The sequence below is a fragment of the Myodes glareolus genome, chromosome 3 (genome assembly GCF_982192425.1).
Source record: "Myodes glareolus chromosome 3, mMyoGla1.1, whole genome shotgun sequence".
NCBI classification, from domain to species: Eukaryota; Metazoa; Chordata; class Mammalia; order Rodentia; family Cricetidae; genus Myodes; species Myodes glareolus.
The window spans coordinates 27,334,962-27,358,126 of record NC_142028.1 but is presented as its reverse complement, the minus strand read 5'-3'; the positions used below and the strand labels follow the sequence as shown (position 1 = coordinate 27,358,126).

Sequence of the window (23,165 nt, the reverse complement as noted above, 5' to 3'; positions counted from 1 at the left end):
AGGAAGTGTATTGTCGGTGTATCCACTGGGGCTGGGCACCCCAGCATCAGTTCATCTTTGCGTTGTGACCAATTGTGGTTTTCTGAAGCATAAAATTTCTTTAAGAAAAAAAAAATCAAGAGATTGCCAGTCATGATGGTGCACACCTCTAACACCAGCACCCAGGAAGCAGAGGCAGGAGGATCTCTGTAAGTTCAAGGCCAGCCTGGTCTACAGAGTGAGTTCTAAGCTAGTTGGAGATACATAATGAAACCTGTCTCAAAAATAGAAAATTGAAATGTGCCCAAAATAGTAGATCTGGGTGTGGCTTAGTGGAAGAGCACCTGCTGACCTGCGTGGGCCATCCTGGATTCAATCCCCACAAAGGAAACCAGGCAATTAGAATAAGGCACCCCTTATGCACCCTCAGTCAGCTGGAGTGGTCAATCCATGGCTTCCCATTCAGCACAATTCTAATGCTGCATTTTGCCTAGTGCTTGCCAAACTCATGTAACCTTTTCCAGATACCTCCAAAAACACCGCCTTTGATTAGCAAAGGGCTATGCTCAGCCCAAAGATGCAGACAGGAACGACCCTAAGCTCCCTGCCTCCAGGAGCTCCCAGCCTGAGACAGCAGAGGGAGAGGAGGAAGCATCCAGACAGGCCACTGCTGATAGAGGAACTGGATGTGTGCTGGCACGGAGGGAGAACACTTGGCATGCCCGTGGGCCCTAGGCAGCGGAAGATACAACCACGAGCCACATGAAGTAAACCACCTACCTGACCCAAGAGAGGAAGAGACACAGGCAGGGAGGAGACAGGTGAGAGTAGCATGGGTGGGGGAGGGTATTAGTCATCAGGCAGCGGTGGTGGGTGTGCCACCTGGAGTTCCCGGAAACTGCAAGTCTGTGAGCCATAGTCGGGATGACTAGAGTTAGGGCTGGGCTTTCGGCAGCTCTTGGGACTCGCGTCTAGGACCCGTTTGCTGAGGTGTCTGTGGTCAAGGCTTTCTCCACTCTGCCTCTGTGGGTTTGGGTGAGTGCGCGGAGCTGGCAGGGATGGACTGAGATCTGTGGGGTGGGTGTGTCAGGCCCGCCCAGCAGCAGGTCCTACCGGCACAGCTCAGCCCAGCCCAGAGTGTCAGAGTGTCAGCGGAAGCAGTCTTGGGGCAGCGGCAGAGGAAGAGCGGCCGAGCACAGGTATGGGGGTGTGACATACCAGAAGTGGGGGACATTGGTGAGGATGGAGAATACGGGTGGGCTGCAGGCTTTGGGGGAACCCTTTTGGATAAGGTGAGAGGGCAAAAGGAGCTGGGCCCCCCCGCCCCCCGGGGGACAGATCTTTCCACAGGGGGCCTGAAGAGGCAGCCAACATGCCTGGCACACCCTAAGGCCTGAAGCCCCGCTGTGAACCACCTTAGGGTCCTCCCCTAAATCATTAGGCTCCTGTTTTCATGCTGACCCTGAGCTCCCTGAGAAGAGCTCTCTGAGATCTGCTCCCCTCATACCCACTCATCCTGCAGTACCGGGTCCTAACCTAGAAGACACTGAGCTGAACTGATTAAAGTTAGCTAAAGATCTGACCGGGAAAAACAGCCCTCCCCGGTCACCAAGGTGTGTTTTATTTGGTTATTTGGTGCCAGAATAGAATGACTATAAGCTAAGCACTTGCCCTACCACTGAGTGCTCCCCACCCCGCTTTTGAGATGTAGCCCAGGCTGGCCTCAAATTCTAAACGTAGCCAAGGAGGTCCTTGAACTCCTGATTCCTCTCCCTCTGGAGTCTGGGATTCCAGGCCTGAACCACCACAGCAGGTTTCTGCAAGTGCTGGGGTTGAACCCAGAGCATGCTAGGTAAACACTCCACCAACTGAGGAGCTGCATCCCTGCTCTCCTGACTGACCCTTTTGGGGAATGTAGTGTCATGCTTTCTTTTTGTCTGTGTGTTTGTTTTTTCAAGACAGGGTTTCTCTATGTAACAGTCCTAGCTGTCTTGCAACTAGCTCTTGTAGACCAGGCTGGCTTTGAACTAACAAAGATCTGCCTGCCTCTGCCGCCCAAGTGCTGGAATTAAAGGCATGTACCACCACCGCCCAGCCCGAAGTCTCATGCTTTCTAGGATGGTCTTCAACTCCTAACCTCAAATGATCCCTATCCTATCAGCTTTCTGGATAGTTTAAACTACACAAGTGTGCCACGACGCCCAGATCTACTTCATCTATTGTTGTGCCCAAGGTTAAGCCCAGAATCTTGTGAATGCCAGTAACCTTTCTGCCACCGAGCTACCTCCAGCCCTCCTAGGTCTGTTTTAATGGATTGTGAGGAAGCGCTGCCCCGACCCGATATGCTGAAATAGAAGGGTGTTGGGCCGTCTGGTCTCTCTGTCCCCACGGCTTTGACAGACTATGGCTCATGAGTAGCATAAAGGGGGAGGAAATGCGCTATTGTGCATGTGTGAGAACCTGTGGAAGGCTGTCTGGGACCTTTGCCATCCTTGTGCAGGCCACTGCCTGCCTACTGCCTACGGTTTTAAGGGGCTCGATGACAAGAAAAAGACTCAAAGACTTCCAAAACTCTTCGTTTATGATAAGCTGAAGTCACAGCCCTGGGGGAAATGGAGGCAAGGAATGTGACAGTGGCCCTCACCTCTCAAACAACCAGAGACACCAGAGGCCAGCTCAGTCTGTGCCATTAGCTCTCCTGACCCCACTCCCCCAGTATGTGCCCCATAATAATAATAATAAAACCAAGGGGGAGACATCAGAAGAGGGGAGAGCTGATGAGAATATTGGCGTAGCTAGGAGGCAAAGTGCTTGTCTAGTGTGCACTAGGCCCTGGGTTCAAAAACAAAGGGCGTGGGCCTCTGAGGCCAGTGGTATGATGAAGTTCAGAGTAAGGTCACCCAGCCTAAAAGACTCCAGGAGCTTATTCAGAAGAGGCAGGACCTGTCAGGCCTGAAGCGAGGGTAAGTCGTACACAGGGCAGAGATCAGCACTGTGCGAGCCTATGGCAGTGACTTTGGGGGGTTGGAACTTTCTTTCCTGTTTTTCCAGCTTTGGGAGGTAGGGTGGAGGGACAGGTAGGTAACTGTCATCTACACATCGGGGAAACTAATTACTGGACTGTGGGTCACCTATGACTTCTGGCTTTCCCGGAAAAGCATTGTGAAGGCCAATCATAGTCCCAGCACTCTGGAGCCTGAGGCAGAAGAATTGTCCTGAATTCCAAGTCAGCCAGAGATATGCTTTGAGATCCTATCTCAAGGAGAAAGGAGAGGGAATAGGGAAACCCCACTGAAGGGGGTTAGACGGGTATAGGAAGGGAAATTGCAAGTGGGCAGTGGTGGCACATGCCTTTAATCCCAGCACTCAGGAGGCAGAGGCAGGTGGATCTCTCAGTGACTTCAAGGCCAGCCTGGTCTACAAGAGCTAGTTCCAGGACAGGCTCCAAAGCTACAGAGAAACCCTGTCTCGAAAAACAAAAACAAAAACAAAAAAAGGAAGGGAAATTGCTGAGCCCAGGAGGGAGACTGAAACTGAGAACCATGTTGGAAGGGCAGGGAAAGAAAGACTTGGGGAGAGAGGACAAGAAGCAGGGCCGTCTTGAGCAGGTAGAAGACAGGACCCCAGTGACGGGACAGGATTCCTGGGCCTGCAACCAACGAATAGCTACTCGGTCACAGGAGGCCTCTTCTCTCTTTCAGGTGACTCCAGACTCTATCTTCTTCTAGGCTGGGTGACCTCACTCTGAACTCTCCAAACCATTACTCTTGCCATCTTTGCCCTGGGCCTCAGTCTCAGGAGAAGCTGACCAGCAGCTTTAAACTGTGCACAGAAAGGTCAGAACACACCTTTTGGTTTAGTTTTGTTTTGAGAGCAAGTCTTACCGTGTAATTCTGCTGCCCTGAACTCACTACATAGAAAAGTACACACACCCCAGCGGACAGGGTTTCCTTGCCTGGTCTGAACCTGGTTATGTAGCCCAGGCCTGGGACCTGTAGTGACCTTCCTGCTTTCCGCTGCCCAAGTGCTGGCATTACAGGTATAAACCAGCCCCTGACACTGGGGCAGAACTAACAAGTCTAAGACAGGGTTCTCGGCAAACCCAGGGGCCCTGTGGGGAGCTTAGTGGCTGCACGTGATGTCACCCTTGCACCCAAGCCTGTCAGGGGTGAGGTGCACCTGCTTGGCAGTGCTTGAACAGAAGCAGAGGAAGTGTCAAAGGGGCAATTTAGACACTTAGGAAGGGGAGTGTTATTTCCTGTGTTTGGGCTGAGAAATGACCTGAGGTTACCCCAGAGGTAATTGTTGGCACAAAGACCTGAATTTTGGCCCCGTGGAGAAAGCAGAAAGATGTCAATTGGTAACAGGAGTCACCGAGCAAGCTATCTGTGACACATGGGAGAGAGGCAAGGTGGAGGAGCACAGTGCAGGTGGTGGGCAGACTCTTCCTGTCACTGTCGAGTTTGCTGGCTGCAACGATCTTCCACATCCTCGGCTACAGGCTGGGGAGCATGACCCCCTTAGGCAAAGCAGGGGGGTCGCGTGGAGGGCTGATCATGAGCTAGCCTCCTGCCCACTTTACTCTTGGTTTTTACTTCCTGCCTGTAACAGAAAATAGCCCTGCCCCTCTCCCTTATCTCAGCCAAGAGCAGTACCCAGCCCAGCTCAGAGGGCAATGGAACAGGTTCCAGAGGTCCCGAGGAGGTAAGGAACAAGGGCCCCAGGTGTGCACATGGGATCCCAAAGACAGGGACGCCTCTGATTTGAGCAGCGTGAGGGTGGCAAGCATCGTGCCCCTGGTTCCTCTATGTTGACTGTGGTGTCTCTGGTGCTCCATGCCTACGGACTGAGATATTTTTTGCTTACATCTATATGAGCATGCATTTCGGAAGAAACCTGGCTCTCTGTGCTCGTTAAAGATTTTCCCTAAGGCAGGGGCCAGGACTCTCCTTTCTTCTCTGGCCCACGTGGCTCTGCGGTGTAGCCGCCTGTGCACAGACACTGATTTGGATGCTAATGTATGCATGCCTCGGTGTGTCTATGTGTGAGAATGTGTGTCGTGGTGAGTGTCTGTGTCACCAAGCTGTGTAGGCCTCTGTGGCCGCCTCCTAGCTGGAGAAATGAAACATCGCTCTTCCCTCTTTTTGGAGGTAACTGCTACTTAGATTTTTTTTCCATCCCTGCCCCCCAGCCTTGCCTCTTCTTCAAGGCAGAATTGGGGAGAGGGTCTGTGCTACTTCTCCCCCTTCCCCCCCACACCTACACCCCTCTTTCCACACTCCTCTTTGGCAGTTTTCCCCAGCTTTGCCATCTGGCCTGGCACTGGGCCCATACAGCTCTTGAGCCAGGAGCCTGGGCAGAGCTAAGGGAAGGAGGGGAACCGGGTAAGGGGCCAGGCAGGGGCCTTAGCAGTTTGGCCTTTCTGTCTGTTGGAAAGGAGCTTTTTCACAAAGAGTCTCGGCCATAAAGAAACCCAAGAACTTCTCTTTGGAATAGGGTAATGAGACCATTGCCGTTTCCTTTTTTTAAGGGATCCCTTTAAGTAGCAGTTCAAAGATTTGCTTTATAACTTGTTTTAACAGAGAGACTTGAAATTCCCAGAAAAGAATGTATTCCTGCACTCAGTATCTAGAATGTTCTTCCTAATTGTAGGAGTTCTTGATTTTACAAGTAAAATGGTAAGATTTGGGTTACAAAATGATAGTTCTTGCTGTTTTGGTTATAAACTGTTACTGAATTTTTGAGTTTTTTTTTCATTTTTATTAATTTTGTAGTGATTTATTTTGTGTGCATTGTTGTTTTGCCCACATGTATGTCTGTATGAGGGTGTCAGATTCCCCCAGAACTGGAGTTATAGATAATTTTAGCTGCCGTGTGGGTGCTGAGAATTGAACCTTGATCCCCTGAAAAAGCGCCAGTGCACTTAACCACTAAGCCATCTCTCCAGCCCCACTAATTTTTTAGATGATATATATGGCCGTGTCTGTCTGTATGTGGGTATGTGCAGGTGCCTGAGGGGACCAGAGGTGTTGGAGTCCCTGGAGCTGGAGTTCCAGGTTGTGAGTCACCCAACAATGAGAGCTTGTAAGTAAACCCTGGTCCCCCACAAGAGCAGCACAAGCCCTCACCTGCCATCTCCCCAGGTCCCTCAATGAAACTGTAATGCAAGTGTTTTCCGTAAGGCCAGTGCAGAGAGCTAGTGTCCTGTGAGTCAATAAAGAGCGGAGGCAGAAGCGTGGTAAATGATTCGGTGGTTATAGAAACACCAAGAATAAGCTAATTGTTGGATGGAAACCATTTTCCTTCCAAGTGGCCAAAGGGATTCACTCAGGGAACCTAGGTGCAGCGCTGAAGTGTGTGTTTAAGAATGTGATCCCCACCCTAGGGCTTTGCCATCTAGTTGGGGAGGGGGGATAAATACACAGAACAACAGGTGGATTAAAAGCACTTAAAAGCAGCCAGCTAAAAGGCTTTTCTCTTTGGGAGACCAGGTGTCCCTTTTGGCTCAGGCTGGCCCTCGCTTCTGGGCTCCTCCTGTCTCAGCCTCCTGAGTAGCTGGGAGTTCAGAAATGTATCACTGCTCCTTGCTTAAGTGCTTCAGTACTCCGGGGAAGATTGTAAAGAGGCATATCTCTGTGTGTGTGTGAAAGAGATGGGTGTGTGCAGCCAGTGTGCTGAGAGGATTCAAAAGGAAGTGGGTTATTAAAACGAATGCCAATCGGACAAATGAGGAAATGATATGTTACCCATGGGCATAGATTTCATACGGGCAATTATAAAAGACCAAGTAGTCTATGCAGCACCCATCCACAAACCCTCCTTCATTCTTGTTGGGAGCTGCAATGTACGGTTTTGGACTTTGGAGCTGGGCGGTCCAAGATTTGGGTCTTGCCTTTATTCCTCGGAGACGAGCTTTTGTTTTCTTTCCTATAACAATGAAGACAAACACCCACCTCAAAGGACTGTGGGGAGGACTAGAGACACGTGCTTGGCCTGGCTCCTGGAGTGGCTGATTTCTTCCCGCTTCACCTGTGCTGGTGTAGATGCTGTGCTGGCAAAGATGTCAGCCTCCTCCCGAAGCCCCTCCTGCTCAGAGCCCAAGGACAGCGACTAAGAACTAGCTGTCACCGTGCATGTAAGAACAACTGAGGTATCTGTGAACCCCGAGTAACTCAAAGGAAGGGGCTTGGTCACAGCTGCCCTGCAGAGGAAGACAGAGCCAGGAAAGGGGTCACATGGCCTCGTGTAAAATGACCAGGTTCATCAGGTAGCAAAGGGGAGGAAGGACATTTCAGGTTAAAGAAATGCCAGCTGCCACAGCAGAGGCCTGCAAACACAATGTATGTGCAGAATTTGCTGACTCTCTGTAAGTGGGGCAGAGGTTTCTTTGCTGTTCAGCATGTTTACATCTGATTTGGTACTAGTATCAGTGTCTGTGGGGTACTAGTATCTCAGACCCCTTCAGCTGCCAACGTTTTTGGAGGCATAAATCCTACACATATTGTCCTATACACCTTAAAGTACCTGTCTCTAAGCCCAGGTCAGGTACTACATGCCTGTAACCCCAGCACTTGGGAGATGGAACTGGAGGAGCAGGAGTTCAAAGCCACCCTCGGCTACTTAGTCTTAGAGCAGTCCATGTCACCTGAGACCCTGTGTTCTCCCCTTCTTCCCCCAAACCACCTATCTTTAGGTTGCTTATAACCCATGTAATACAATATAAATAGATTTTTATTGTTGTTTTTGTTCCACTTTCTCTTTGAGTGTGAGTGTGCACTGAACCCTCCTCCATTTGTGTTTGCAAAAGGGAAAAGTGTTTCCCTATATATCCCATATATTATATATTATATAACCCTTATCTCATTTCCTTATCTCAGCCCAGTCTATTGTCCTGCCTCAGCCTCTAAAATTACAGGCCTGTGACCCACACCCTACTTTTAAAAAATGTTTAAAGAATATTTATTTTTATTTTGTATGAATAGATGTTTTGGCTGCATGTATGTCTGTGTACCACATGTGCACAGTGCCCATGGAAGCCAGAAAGGGTGTTTGATATCTTGAAACTGAAGTTACAGACGGTTGTGAGCTGCATGTGGGTACTGGGAATTGAACCCAGGTCCTCTTGAAAAGCACCAATTTTTTTAAAAAGATCTTTCTTTGTTGTTTTGTTTTTGACAGGGTCTCTCTACGTAGCTCAGGCTATCGTGAAACTTGCTGTGTAGACGGGACTGACCTTGAACTCATTGATGTAGGGTCTTCCTCTAGAGCCTAGGATGACCTTGAATCTGGGATCTTCCTGCTCTCTGAGAGCTGTGAGCACCACCATCCCAGACCAGGGCTTCCATAATGCACTTTTTTGAGGGACTAATGACAAGGGAAAAGTCATATAAATATTCAAGACAGAAGCTTTTTTTTTTTTTTTCCTGAGATGAGGTCCTGCTGTGTTTCCACGGTTGTTTTTAACATCCTGTGTTCAAGTGGCAGTCCTGCCTCAGCATCCCTAGCAGCTAGATGTAATCTGTTTGGCTGATTTGAGACAAAGTCTCACTCGGTAACCTAAGCTGAACTCTTGGCAATCTTCCTAAACACTGGGATTAGGAGTGTGAGGAAGATAACCTTGAACTCTGTCCCTCCTGGCTCGGTCTTCCAAGCCTAGATTGCAGGTGAGCACCATCACACGTGGGTGTACTTAGAGTTTATAAGGCCCTGGGTTCCACCCCTTACAGCACTGGAAAAAATTCCATCACACGCCGCAGTATGGCTGGATGCATGGAAGGATGGCTGGAAGAATGAGCAGATCTTGGAAACAGGATGCTACGCGAAATAAGCCAGACACTGGGCAAACACTGTATCACTCCACTCCCGTGAGGTAACTAGAACAGACAATTCAGGGACATAAAGTAGAAAAGAGGGTACCAGAGACCGGGGAAGGGGTGAGGCAGGGAGTATTGCTTTGTGAGTATAGCACTGTTGGATATAATAAAAAAAAATCCGTTTCTGGAAATGATTTGTGGTTAAGACATATGTTAACGGCATGAAGTTATACTCTCTTTAAAATGATGTTAAGGGATAGCAGACGGCTCAGCAAGTACTCAGGGTACTTGCTGCTCTTCCAGAGGTCCCAACTTTTGCTCCCAGCACAACTAACTGTAAGTTCAGCACCAGGAGATCCTGAATTCTGGCCTCCTTGGTCACTGCACTCATATGCACTCCCCCACCACCACACAAATACACATAATTAAAGCAGTAATAACAAGGACTCGAAGAGCCAGGTGGTGCACGTCTTTAATCCTAGTACGTGGAAGGCAGAGAGGCAGGAGGATCTCTGTGAGTTTGAGGCCAGTTTGGTTTACATAGTGAGTTCCAGACCAGATGGGGTTAAAGAGAGATTCTGTCCCAGGACAGCCAGAGCTACGCAGAGAAATCCTGTATAAAACCAAACCAAACCTCAGAGAGATGGCTCAGAGGTTGAAAGCACTTGTCGCTCTTGCAGAGGACTGTGGTTTAGTTACCACCACCCACACGGCTGCTCACAGCCTCTGCCACTCCCCGTCTAAAGACCCTGATAAAGAAGTGCTGGTCTCCAAATGCACCGGGCACACACATGATGCACATCCACGCCTCCAAGCAAAGGGCTCATAATCATAAAATTTAAAAAATAACTATTTTTAGAGTCGGGTGCTGTGGGAGACACCTGCATTCCCAGCTGAGGCAGAACATTTCAACCCTGGAACTCAGGCCAGACGGCCTGGGCAGCAGAGTTAGATTGTGACTCCAGGAAGAGAAGTCAAATAAATTATAAAAAGTGAAACTGGAGCTAAGGATGGTAACCTTACGGTTACACCTGTAACCCTAGCACTTGGAAGGTTGGGGCAAGAGGCTCAAGAGTTCAAGGCCAGCCTTAACTTCACATCAAGTTTAATGCCAGCTTAGGCTACATGAGACCCTGTCTCAAAAAAAAAAAAAAAAAGATAAAGATTAAGTTATATTTATTCTAACACACTCACACACCTGTGGATGAGGCAGGGATGGGGGTGGCTCCTGTGGCCTCTTGCATATGAGGGAGGTGGGGCCCTAAGACCCTGTCTTTCCCGTTATCTACCTCTTGGCTGTCTGTGGTGCACCAATTGGTTCTCTGGTAGGGAGTGTACCATGGCTTAGTAAGGAGGGCTCACAGTTCTTGGGGTTGCAGTTCTCAGTCTGTGGGTTGTGACTTCTTTGGGGGTAACATATCATATCCTGCATAACAGATATTTACATTCACAGCAGTAGCAAAATTACAGTTATCCAGTAGCAACAAAATAATGTGATGGTTGGGGGTCACCACAATATGAGGAACTGTATTAAAGGGTTGCAGCATTAGGAAGGCTGAGAACCACTGTCTTGGAGCCTTCCCCCACCTTTCTGAGGGGAATGCTAAAGTGCTCTTAATGTGCCTCTGACCGAGGCTGCTGGCAACTGCCTTGCACTACACCGGCACAATCTTATTCTCATTTTGTAGATGAAGAAATGCAGGGTTAGGCCAGTCAAACTGAATCCAGGTGGTCTCTCTGACCAAAGCCAGCCCTCAAGGGAAAGGTGAATACAACTGGGATTGTGCTGGACTTGAGAGTCTGAACTTTATCCCCAGATAACAGGGCACCTCCCCCCAGCCCATGGCCCAGAGGAAGTGTGCAGCAGCCCTTCTCCCATTGGTCAGACCTATTTGTGCTGTTGTTGGTAGTCTTCCTCTAATGGACTGTGAAGTAGGTGGGTGGGACAAGGCCTTTGTTTTGTTGCTCGCTGCTGGAGCAGGCTGGAACCTTCTAAGGATTCCGTAAACATTTAAGGGCAGGAGGAAAGGCAGGTTCTAAGAACAGCGATGGAAGCATTTTCATCTTACTTAATGTCCAAACAACGTCTTGAAGTAGAAGGCACTCAGACTCCTTCACATGCACCCAGATAGAGAAAATGAAATTCAGAAAGAATGGCATCTCTGGGGTCACAAAGCAAGGCAAGTGACAAAGCCAGCACTCAAGCATAGCCTGTCTGGGATCGGTGACTACAGGACCTGGGTAGGACACTGATGACAGAGGGGCGCTATAAAAAGTCATTCTGGCAGAAGAATGGAGAAGGTGGAGTGAAGAGCCCTGAGGCTGACTCAGGGGGGCCAGTCGTGTTAGCTAAGCATTTAGAGGACGGTCTACCTCTACTAACTTTATTTTTGCCTTGCCTTCCTCTTCCAGGTTTCCACTGCTGAAGTTGTGGCACCAAAGGCTTACAGCCTTGGCCAATCATCTGCCCCTGAGGTCATAGACTCCGCTCCCATGCCTTGCCTCTGCTTGCTTTGGGACAGACTCTGCACCAGGCTACCACCCTGGAGGTGAAAGCCATGCTTGTACCTTAGCATTCCCCATGATGCCTCAGCCCAGTTTCTCTTCCCACTTGGACACGATGTTTGCCAATTCTTCAGCCAATGCCTCTTCTACCAACAGCCCTGTGCCCCAGTGCCGTGACTATCGGGGTACACATCGTCTGCACATGGTGGTCTACAGCCTGGTGTTGGCGACTGGTCTCCCTCTCAACGCTCTGGCTCTGTGGGTCTTCCTGCGTGTGCTGCGCATAAACTCGGTGGTGAGCGTGTACATGTGTAACCTGGCAGCCAGCGACCTGCTCTTCACCCTGTCATTGCCCCTGCGCCTCTCCTACTATGCACGGCACCACTGGCCCTTCCCGGGCTTCCTGTGCCAGATGTCGGGCGCCATCTTCCAAATGAACATGTACGGCAGCTGTATATTTCTGATGCTCATCAACGTGGACCGCTACGCGGCCATCGTGCACCCGCTGCGACTGCGCCACCTGCGGCGGCCCCACGTGGCGCGGCGGGTCTGCCTAGGCGTCTGGGCGCTCATCCTGCTCTGCGCCGTGCCCGCCGCCCGTGTGCACAGCCCGTCCTCCTGCAGGTACCAGAACAGCACCGTGAGCCTGTGCTTTGAGAGTTTCAGCGATCAGCTGTGGAAGGGCGGACTGCTGCCGCTCCTGCTGCTGGCTGAGACCCTGGGTTTTCTGCTGCCCTTAGCGGCTGTCGTCTATTCGTCGGGCCGGGTCTTCTGGACGCTGGCGAGGCCCGACGCCACTCAAAGTCATCGGCGCCAGAAGACCGTGCGCCTCCTGCTGATCAACCTCGTCATCTTCCTGCTGTGCTTCGTACCCTACAACGCCACGCTGGCTGTGTATGGGTTGCTGCGAGCCAACCTGGTGGAATCCAGCCTTGAGGCCCGCGATCAGGTGCGCGGTGTGCTGATGGTAATGGTGCTGCTGGCCGGCGCCAACTGTGTGCTGGATCCGCTGGTGTACTACTTCAGTGCCGAGGGTTTCCGCAACACCCTTCGCAACCTGGGCACCGCGCTCCAAACGAGGCCTCTGTCTACCAATGGGGCTCGAGGGGCACTGACCGAACCACCCTCAGAAACCACCCAAAACACCGGGCAGGATGCCACCAGTCAGGGGTTACTTCAGCCTGGCAATCTGGAAACACACATTACCCAGAGCCCCCAGGATTCAGCCCTCTGAAAGGACACAGTGTCACAGTGTACTCTTGGGCCTCCTTTAGGGTATATATATTTCAGGGTGGTGGGCTGGGAACTTGGACTTTGAAGCAACTCCAGTCCTAGTGTGCAGAAGGAAATAAGTGTGTAAGCAAAGACAGGAAAGCAAGACTTTTGCTGGTGACAGCATTAGCTCTGGTTTTAAATCAGAGGAAGTCTGCTCCAGGAAGTAGGAAGCCATGTGGTGAGTATGCCCATGGCTAAGAGCTGGTACATGGAACAGAAGCTGGATCTCCTGGATTTAGGTCATCAGTCTGAGAACTGAAGATTCCCTCATCTTGGTGAATCAACTACACAGAAATTCATCCATCACTTTCAAATACAAAACTTAGGGTTGGTGGTAGAACCTAGAACCCACTGCCTGCACATGCTTGGCCACCTCATTCCCACTGAACCCCATCCCAGCCCCACCTGCTGCCTTCTGTGCTGACCTGAGGGCCATGGATGCCACACCACCTGCCCTCAAGTCCATTTGGCTTCCCTGCACAGGTGGAGGCAGAATACAAAGGTTTATCTGATATGCACTGACCTCTTTTGTGACCTGTAACAGTTTAGACTTGACACCCAATATGAGGTGGTGGGGGCAGAGCAGAGCTACGGGTTGAGTCCCTCTCAAATCCTGGTTCTTTGTCCCTTTCTTGTCACATTTTCTCCTTCTGCCATTCTCTGGGCCTTTTCCATTCTGTGTCTTTAATATTCAGCCTCATTTCCCTCCTTCTCCCGCCCCCCACATAGACTGTGCTGCTGACCTTGAACTTGGTACATAGTAGAGGCTGGCCTTGAATTCTTTTTTTTTCCTTTCAAGACTGGGTTCTCTCTGTTGCCCTGGCTATCCTGAAACTCAACCTGTAGACCGACATGGCCTTGAACTCACAGAGATCTGCTTGCCTCTGTCGCCGAAGTGCTGGATTTAAGTGTGTGCCACTAAAACTGGCTTTGGCCTTAATTTTTTTTTTTTTGGTCTTTTCTATTCGTTTGTTTTTGTTTTTGAGACAGGGTATCTTTGTGTAGCACTGGCTGTCCTGGAACTCACTCTGCAGATCAGTCTGGCCTCAATCTCAGAGAGATCTGCCTGCCTCTGCATCCTTGGATTAAAGACATGCATCAACCACTGCCAGACTTGGCCTTAAACTCTTGATCCTTCTGCCTCAGCACTCAGGGCTGGGATTATATATTGTATACATATGTACACCATGCTCAGATGCAGTCAATATTTTATGGAATTTTTATTTGAGGAAGGCTCTCTCTACACAACCCCCACTCTGTTTCACCCGCTCCTCACTCATTCTCTCCATACCCTGTCCCCCTCCCTTCCCCTCCTCTTCCTTGCTCCTTCATCTTCCTTCCCTCTCTTCTTTTCTCCCCTCCCTCTCCTCTCCTCTCCTCTCCTCTCCTCCTCGTATCTCTCCTTCTCTCCTCTCATTCCTCTCTCCCTCCTGAGTCTTAACATTTTTGCATTCAAGCATCAGTCTTCAAGCTGTTGGGTCTCCAATCCCTTTATGCAAACATTGAGAGACCTGAGAGCTTTTGTTTCTTCTTTTTTCTTATGTCTTTGAAACATGTTAGATGTGTTAAACAATACAGAGGCACACACTCCATTTAGCTAAGAGCAGTGATGTCATCACATTTCATAAAACTTCCAGAAGCTTCCGTATATACTGGGGCGAGAACGCGCATGAGAAGGTCAAGGGACGTGTTAGTATTGCGAGCACAGTTCTGACCTCAAGGACCTCCTCAGAAAGCTGGTCTCTGGGCACACTTTGACGTCGCTTGCTCTGAAGTATTAGAACTCACGTCTAACTTCCTCTAGGGTGTTGGGGTTTTGGGTTTTTTTTTGTTTTTTGTTTTTGTTTTTGTTTTTTTGACTCTGGGATGAGGGCATTGATCAGCTAATCGCTAATTGTGGTTCTTAAAAAGGTTGGGGTGGGGGTTGGAGGTTGGGTGTACAGCCAGACACACAAACGCAGGGCCAGGGTGGAGCATTCCTGAGGAAGGAAAAGACGTAGTGTTCGACAGGAGAGAAGACTGTACAAGGAAGTAAGGGGGCCGGGAACACAGCAGGAGGCCAGCAAAATGGTTCTCTTCCCTCTTTACCCAAGTAGCAGTTGGGTTGCTGGGAAGGTTGCAGAGTTGGCTCTGCGACAGTTTTAGACCCTGACATTGAGAGCTGTGGTCACCTATGTGTCCTATATGCACTATAACCCTGTGTCTCCCTCTACAGGGAGATTTCCCGAGTGCTTCTGTTTCAGTTACGATTTGGGCCTTTTGTGTCTTTACAAGGGCTTCGGCTGGTGATTTGCAGGGGTAAAATGACCTCTGGTGGCCAAACCAGGGAACTAACCTTGCTTCCTCAATGATAGGCTAGTATCAGTCCAGGTGGATGGAAGGCCCACCAGGCCCTTACCCCCAGCTGCTCTGCTGAGGCCTGCTGTTAACATCTGTCCCTCGCTCCTCAGGATTCAAGGACTGTGCTCTTCCTGAGAGGACATTATGAGCAGCATCAGCCCTGCTCGGCTAAATCTCGGAAACTGCTACCCAAACAGAGTTAAACAGAATCATCAAGTCTCGGGGGTAAGGGTGTGGAGTCTGTGGCTGTAGCTCTATTGGTAGAGTGTTTGTCTCTTGCCTTGCATGCACGAAGTTCCAGGCTTGAAACCCAGCACCACATAAATCTGGCCTGGTGTTGTATGCTTGTAATTCCAGTATCCAAGGAGTGGGGTCCTGGATGCACATCCCTATAATCCCAGCACTGAGGCAGCAGAGATGGGCACCTCTCTGTGAGTTTGGGACCAGCCTCATCTACATAAAGAGAGTTCCAGACTCTCTTTATGTAGTCAGGACTACATAAAGACCCTGTCTGAAAGGAAGGAAAGAAGAAAGAAAGAATGAAGTAAAGAAAGGAAGGAAGGAAGGAAGAAAGGAAGGAAGGAAGGAAGGAAGAAAGAGAAAGAAAGAAAGAAAGAAAGAAAGAAAGAAAGAAAGAAAGAAAGAAAGAAAGAAGCTCAGGAGTTCTAGGTTGCTCTCAGCTCTGGGATACATAAGACTGTCTCAAAACAAAAACAAAAACAAACACACAAAAACAACAAAGTTCCCAGATGCACTGTGGGGGGTCTATGCCTCTAATTCCAGAGCTCAGGTGGCAGGTAGACAGATCTCTGTGAGTTCAAGGCCAGAGTGGTCTACCTAGTCAGGCCAGCCAGAGCTATATAGTGAGACCCTCTTCTCAAAAAAGAAAAAAAGTAACTTCAGAGATCTGAGTCTGGTGTGCATGCCTATAACCCCAGCTCTGTGGATACCGAGATTGGAGAAGCATGCATTTGAGGCCAGCACCTGCAAGTCGCTAGGTATGATCTCTAGCACTATAAAGCTAAATCAAGAACAAATACATTAACAATATGAGTACTTTCATATTCAGGTACTGAGCAGACTCTAGAGTAATTAAAACAGCATGCATCACCCCACGGACCATGTAACTTATTTCAATGTTTGTATGCATTCTCCATTTCCCAGGTAGAATGTAAGCTCCCTGGCCGGGGAGCAAGGATTTGGTTGGTTGATTCATTGATGTATTCATTGGCATCTAGAACAGTGCCTGGTACAGAGGAAGCACTCAATAAAGACTCACTGAATGACCAGTCAGACCTTGTGACGTCCTTGGCCATCTACGGATGAGCAGTAACTATAATGGAAGACGGGAGATAAAGGAAAGCAGGGAAGGTACTGGCAGTTAACTGAGGGGAGCCCCTGAGAGGTGTCCAGGGAGGTTTGCTCACAGACATACTTTTTTCTTTGGTTTTTGTTTGTTTGTTTGTTTTTTGTTGTTGTTGTTGTTGTTTTTTTTGAGACAGATTTCTGCCTTTGGAGCCTGTCCTGGTACTCGCTCTGTAGCCCAGGCTGGCCCCTAACTCACAGAGATCTGTTTGCCTCTGCCTTCTGAGTGCTGGGATTAAAGGTGTGTGCCACCACCGCCCAGCATCACAAACATACTTGTAGGAGAGAATTGTGGGGAAATCAGGTAGGGAGACTAAAAAAGAGAGCGAGCTGTGGGAAGGGGTGCAGTATGGAGAAGTGTGGTCAGGCCCCTGGAAAAAGTAGACGGGAGCAGGATGTCTCTAGTCTGGAACCTATGGTGGCAGATCCAGAACTGTTCCCACACTTTTCACCACCGTGAGAACAGAGGCAAGACTAGACAAAAGAGGTATTGAGGCCAGGCGGTGGTGGTGCACGCCTTTAATCTCAGCGTTCAGGATGCAGAGGCAGGGGGATCTCTGCCAGTTTGAGGCCAGCCTGGTCTACAGAGAGGTCCCAGGACAAGACAGGGTAACACAGAGAAACCCTGTCTTGAAAAACAAAACAAAATAAAAAGGTATTGTAGGCAGAGGGAATGAACAGCATTGGATAAGTAACAGGCTGTGGAGATTTATGAAAGCCCAGGTCTCTGCCATTAGTGTCCCCATCCCCACCCCACTCCTAGCAGCACGCCCATGCTCTGGGCCTGCCCCATTTAACATCAAGGGGCATTCCAAGGAGAAAGAAGAGAAAAACTTCCCAGAAAATAAGAGCAATCGCCAGGTATGTTGGTACAGGCTTGTAATCTTAGCTACTCAGGAGGTTGAGGCAGGGGATCTTTTGTTCAAGGCCAGCCTGGGCAAGTGAGTGAGACTCTGTCTCAAAATAAACAGGGGGCTAATGATAGTTTTTTTTCCAAGCATGTGTAGTGTAAAAACTTGAGTCCAACCTCCAGTATGGAAAAAAGAAAGAATTAAAGGGTTGAAACAAAATATTCCTGCTCCCTCCCGCACAAAATAAACTGTTATTCCAATGGCAGAAGTGTCGTGACAGACACCTGAGGTTCCAAACTACTCTGGGACTTGTGGTAGGAGAATTTAGAATTCAGGCCAGCCTGAAAAATAAAGAAAAGATCCAAATCGGGCATTGGGGTGCAGGCCTTTAATCCCAGCATTCAAGAGGCAGAAGCAGGCGATCTCTGAGTTTGAGGCCAGTCTGGTCTACAGAGTGAGTTCCAGGACAGCTAGGCTACACAGAAAAACCCTGTCTTGAAAAACAAACAAGAAAAAAGGAAGGAAGGAAGAAAAGACCCTGTCTCTCAATAAATATATAAGCAAATAAATATTCTGTACACCGGGATGTTTATATATACTGCCTCTAATTTTTCTTTTTCTTTTCTTTTTTCTTTTGTTTTTTGAGACAAGATCCAAGATCTCTCTACTTAGCCCTGGCTGTCCTGGTACTCACTATGTGACCAGGCTGGCCTCTAACTCACAGAGATCCACCTGCCTCTGCCTCCGGAGAGCTGGGATTAAAGCTGAGCGCCACTGCACACCTGGCTTGCTTTTTGAGGCAGACTCTTGCCTGTCCCAGACTGTCTTTGAGCTCTCGACACTCCTGTCTCAGTTTCTGGAGAGTTAAGATCGCGTGTGCGCTCCACTGTGCTTTTCTTTTTTCAAGAAAGGGTTTTTCTTTGCAGTTGTCCTGGGACTCACTCTGTAGACCAGGATGACTTTGAACTCACAAAGATCCTCTTGCCTTGTCTCCCAATTAAATGCGCGTACTCCACCACTGCCCCGCCCTGCGTTTCTAGGGTGCCTCATCTTATTTAATTAGTATAATGGCCTCTGAGATATGAATATGATTGGCCCCATTTCACAGAGGAAACACTGGAGAACCTGAGGTCTGAAGATCACACAACCAGGAAGTGGCTCAATCTCTGTTTCCAGAACTTTCACTTTACTTCCAGACTTAGGAAACCTGCCACCCCCCCCCCAATCATGCACAACCAGTGATGTTCCCAGCTGCTTTCCCTCCAGTCACCTAATTCCTTCCCAGCCCAAGATACTTGTTATCTCTATTATATCTCCTTGTGTAACAGTTTTCTCTGAGACTGAAACTTTCCACCTTGCAGGGAATCTCCTTAAGCAGGAAAGTCAACAGCACAAAAGAGTTTCAGGAAGTCCCTAAAACTGATCAGATTCACGAGGCCCCTCCCAGTCATAGTAAAGCAATAAAAGCTGAGAGGGACTAAGGGGAGCCAAGTTCTAAAGACCCTCAGACCAGGCTTGACCAGGCTAGCTGCCTGAAAGAAACAGAAATCAGCTGAAGAGGTTTAGATCAACTGAGTCACTTGAAGGGTCGCTCTCCAATCTGCTGAGCTGCCTGCAGGCTGTGCAGTGGGCTCCAGGTCCCCAGCTTTGTGAGCTGTCACCCACGCTGGGGTGGGCTTTGGTGATGCAGCTGTCTGAGTCACGTCTGCTCCTCTAAGTAACCTCTCACCCATATTCCTATAAGTAACCCCAATAAAACTCAGAGGTTCACCAAGTTGGACTTTGGTGGCATCCACACTTTGTTCTGCCCTGGGCTCCTTATCTGGGGAGAGTAGATGTGTATGCTGCATCTCCCCAGGAAGTTCTGTCGCACATCCATCCTCAGTCTCCTTACCTCCTCTTTCCTCCCTCCTAGCTGTCCCACCTGGAATGATTATCTCCGCATTGCTCTTCCCAGATCTCTCTCAACCACCCTGGACCATTTCCCAGCTCCCCCATGCCTCCCTTTACGCTTTTGCCTTGGACCCGTGTGTTACACAATGTGTGGCTGAGTGAGGGCTGAGACCTGGACCTGTTCAGGTCTCCAGTGGCGTTATTCCCCAACACATCCCCACCGCAGTAGCTGGTTTTTGTCAGTGGTGCACAGAATGGCTTAGATTTCCTGCAGTTGACCATGACACTCTCCCCAAGGCTGAGATACACTCATTTCTGTGCGGGCCAGTACTCTTACACCCACCAACTCAGCGGGAGGGGATAATTCCTCAGTTCTTAAGTTCCTCCAGGCCTGTCTCCTCTAGCGGATGGCCAGGAGAGTTGGGATGCAGGTAGCAGTCATCAGTCTTGAGAAACAGTTCAGGAGAATCAGGATGGAAGTGAGCATCCCAAAGGATGGCAGAGCTGCTTCCATTTTGGCCCCACACTGTCTCCCAGAAAAGGGCTGTAAGGGTTGCGAGCTGGAGTTCCATGACAACTGGGAAAGGAGAGAGAGGTAAACCCCACCTGGGCCTTCCTTCTCATTCAACAGGCCCTAGAGACAGAGCAGAAGCTAAGACAGTTGTCCCATGCTGCTTTCCAGAACTCTTCCAGAAAGAAAAGTTTCTCCTGCTGGGTTTCGAGAAAACCAAAGGCTTCCAGGACTTTGGAATCAAACAAACCTGGCTAGCAATGTCAGCTGTCACTTCTTAGCAATGTGACATTGACCAGTTAACCTCCATGAGCCTCTGTTTCCAGCCCTGTGAAATGGGGCTCATAGTATCTACTTATTGGGTGGTTGAGGGCCAATGAAATTTGAGAGGCACTTTAGAATCCCATAAACGGGAGCTCCTTCAAGCATCAGGGTCTTCGTCTTCGGTAGGGTTTGGGGGTTGCTGGCGGGACTCTTCTGAAAGCCAGCAAAAGGAGACCAGGTGCATCGTCCAGATGATCCCTGCTACTGAACAGAACTAGAGGCAGGGGAACGAGAGATAGGCAGGCTGGGCACGTTTCCATGGTGCTGGGTCAAGCAGGCAGCCTTGGGGCAGCGACTGGCCCATTGCCCTCTGGGGGCACTCTCTCCCCATGAGGCTGATGTCCAATCCTATGGACTAATATGGAGGTGGAGAAGTGCATGAAAGGCAGAGGAGGGAGAGGAGAAGGAAGAGTCAACTGTGGAGAAAGGGCCAGAGAGAAGGCTGGAGGGGAAGTAAGGGCCAGGCAGGCACAGGGTGGGGCTGGGAGAGGGGCCCGTGGCCCTGAGGGCAGCGCCAGCCCTGGAGGGAAAGCTCCGACCCAGGGAGGGAGGAGGGACAGGGAGGGAGACCAGCAGCGCTGACACAGCCTCGATGTGTGCAACGGGCTGGGGTTTGGCCCACAGGTCAGGCGTCTGGCAGTATTATGGGATGGAGAGGCCTTAGGAGACAGGGAGAGTATTATGGGCTGGAACAGCCTTAGGAGACTGGGGAATATTATGGGCTGGTGAGGCCCGGCTCCAACTGGAGGCGGGAGGAAGGGGTGCGGGGCGGGAAGGGGGGGTGGTGGTGGAAGGGAGTATTATGGGCTGGAGGCCTCCTGCGACCAGAGGCAAGAGTATTATGGGCTGGCAAGGCCTTCGGTGGCCAGAGGGGGGAGCAGCGGGGGATGGCACCGGCTGCATGTGACTGAGGGGGGGCCAAGTTGGGGGGTGATGAGTGGGGGTGGGGGAGCTTATTATGGGATAGCTCTTTGTACCTACTGCGGGGACTGCTTCTCCAGAGATATTATGGGATGTCGTGTGTGGGAGGGGGAGGGGGGCTGGGGGATTATTATGGGATGGTGGTGCAGAATTGGGAGGGCCTGAGGAGCTCTTCTCCACCCCCTCCCACCAGTTCACCCCTTACTCTTTCATCGGTGGTTCTAAGGTCAGCCTCCCTCCAAGAGCCCAATGGGAACACCTGAAATTCATCTCTCTACACACTTCACCCACACACACCAACAGCCACTCCCCCCTCCATACTGGGCACCTCAGCCCATCCTAAGCATCTCCCCTGTCTAGCAGCCACCTCCGGACTGTGGAGGGGAAAATGTAACTCCTGGATAATGGGGAGAAAGCCTCATATCAAGGTTATGGTGGCCAGTGGTTCCCACCTGCATGTCACCTTTGACCCCCAAATTCTCATGCCACTCTCCTTCCTTTCCTCCCTCGGGTCCACGAAGTGGGGGCCCTTGGGTCTCCCCTCCCCCGCCCCTCCATTTCCTCTCCACCTCCCTCCACAGCCGTAACCAGTAAAACAGGCGGCCGGCTATTATGGGATGGCTGCTCCCAGCAGCTCTGCAGGGAGGGGGCGGTCACCGCGGAATGTCTCTTGTGGGTGGCTATTATGGGATGGCCGCCTCTCTTCGGGGAGGGGTGGGGGCTAGGGAGGAGAAGTATTATGGGATGGACCTAGCACAGCTGGGTGGGGCTGTCCTGAGTAGGTAAAGCTCTGGGGAGGGCAGGGAGGGGGGAGGAAAGGAAGGAAGAGGGAGGGAAGAAGCTGGGGAGGGTGGGGTGAGCCCTGGAGCCAGACCTGAGGCCTGGCAGGAGTAACTGGATAGAGAGGTTTCTTTGGTGACAGCTGCTGGAAGAGGCCCCAGGGGCAGGCTCCATCGAGCCAAAGCCTAGGACACCTGGGTCCTCTTCACATCTTGGGGGTTGCAGAATACAGGGTATGCGGGGTTGAGCTGGAAGAGCTCCCTGTCTACGTGGCTCAAGCACTCCCTTCCACCTGTGTCACCTATAGCCTGGGGACTATGTCTTATGCAGGGGGTTGAACTCAGAAATGTGAACGCCGAAAAAGTAGAGGCTGGGTGGGCTCCTGAGGGACAAATGTCCCTCCGCAAGCCCCGTATGGGCTGCATCCGGCCTAGCTATCTAGTCTTCCCAAATTCTCATTCTGCCAGGGCAGAACATTAGCCCCTGGGATCGCTGAGCAGTTTCTTCATTCACCCAAAACAAGTGTGAAGAGAGGACTGTGTGCTAAACGCTCCAGGATACCCTCCTCAGGGTGTTATTCCGGGTACTTGTATACCATAGGGTGGAAACAATTCTAGATAACTGGCTAGAGAGGCTGCCCCCTTGGGTGCATTCATTAGGAGATTATGCCATCCTTAGTCTCTGTGGGCCAATCATGTTAGTGGCTTATTTATAATTGATCAAGGAGGTGAGCATGGGGCAGAGAAGGGAGGGGAGGCACAGAAGCAGGAGGACCACAGCAGCAGCACAAAAACACACCCTACACCTCCCTGCCATTCAAAAGACAGGGCGTGGAGGCGGAGATATGGCTCAGCAGTTAAACGACTCTTGCTGGTGGCCCGGGTTCGGTTCCCAGCACCCTCAAGGTGGCTCACAACTGCCCATAACTCCAGTTCCAGGGGCTATGACACTCTCTTCTGTTCTCTTCACACACTGGGCATGCACATGGTGCACATATATACATGCGGGCAAACACTCATGCCCATAAAATAAAAATCTAAAAAGAAAGATTCAATTAAGAGATAGGGAAGGATTTGCACCTTCTTGTGATGGTGTCAGAGAGAGGTGGGGATTGAGAGAAGCAAAGGGGTAAGTGGGTAGAATCTTCAGGGGCAGAATGGATGTGGCTGATGAACAATACCAATAGTTAAATCATAGGCAAGAGTCTGTGACTACCTACTTGTAAACCCTCCCTGGTTTATATTCCCCCATGAGTTGTGATGTGGCGTACACAGGAGAAGTAGGACCTGAATTTCCTAGGATCTGAGGAAGTTGGAGATATTTATCACACAACTGAATCTGAGGCCTTTATCACACAACTGAATCTGAGGCCCAGAGACATGGCAGATGGAAGAAAACGGGGATTAGGAGAGGACCTAATAGGTATCCAGCAGCACTATGTGGGAAGGAACAGCTTTCCTGAAAGGAGGGATACCTACGTTATAGTGTCTTAAAAGAGCCATATCCTAGCTGAGCATGTTAGCGCACACCTTTAATCCTAGCACTCGGGAGTGCAGAGGCAACGGATTTCTTGAGTTCTGAGTTCGAGGCCAACCTGGTCTACAGAGC

General features: G+C 50.2%; 1 protein-coding gene across 11 annotated transcripts; it reads left to right on the top strand.

Moving 5' to 3' along the window:
• Positions 1-891: 891 nt before the first annotated feature.
• On the top strand, positions 892-13,084 carry Lpar5 (lysophosphatidic acid receptor 5). 11 transcript variants are annotated; one of them, XM_085687127.2, is made up of 6 exons: positions 916-1,178; positions 3,681-3,815; positions 4,591-4,683; positions 6,921-7,114; positions 8,706-8,848; positions 11,205-13,084. In XM_085687127.2, the coding sequence occupies exon 6, from the start codon at positions 11,374-11,376 to the stop codon at positions 12,529-12,531; it is 1,158 nt and encodes a 385-aa protein (XP_085543253.1). In that variant the 5' UTR covers positions 916-1,178; positions 3,681-3,815; positions 4,591-4,683; positions 6,921-7,114; positions 8,706-8,848; positions 11,205-11,373; the 3' UTR covers positions 12,532-13,084. The 11 variants fall into 11 exon arrangements, with proteins under 11 accessions (XP_048300117.1, XP_085543253.1, XP_048300110.1 ...); XM_048444153.3 differs by having other exon boundaries at positions 6,921-7,129; XM_085687129.2 differs by lacking the exon at positions 8,706-8,848.
• Positions 13,085-23,165: the final 10,081 nt, after the last annotated feature.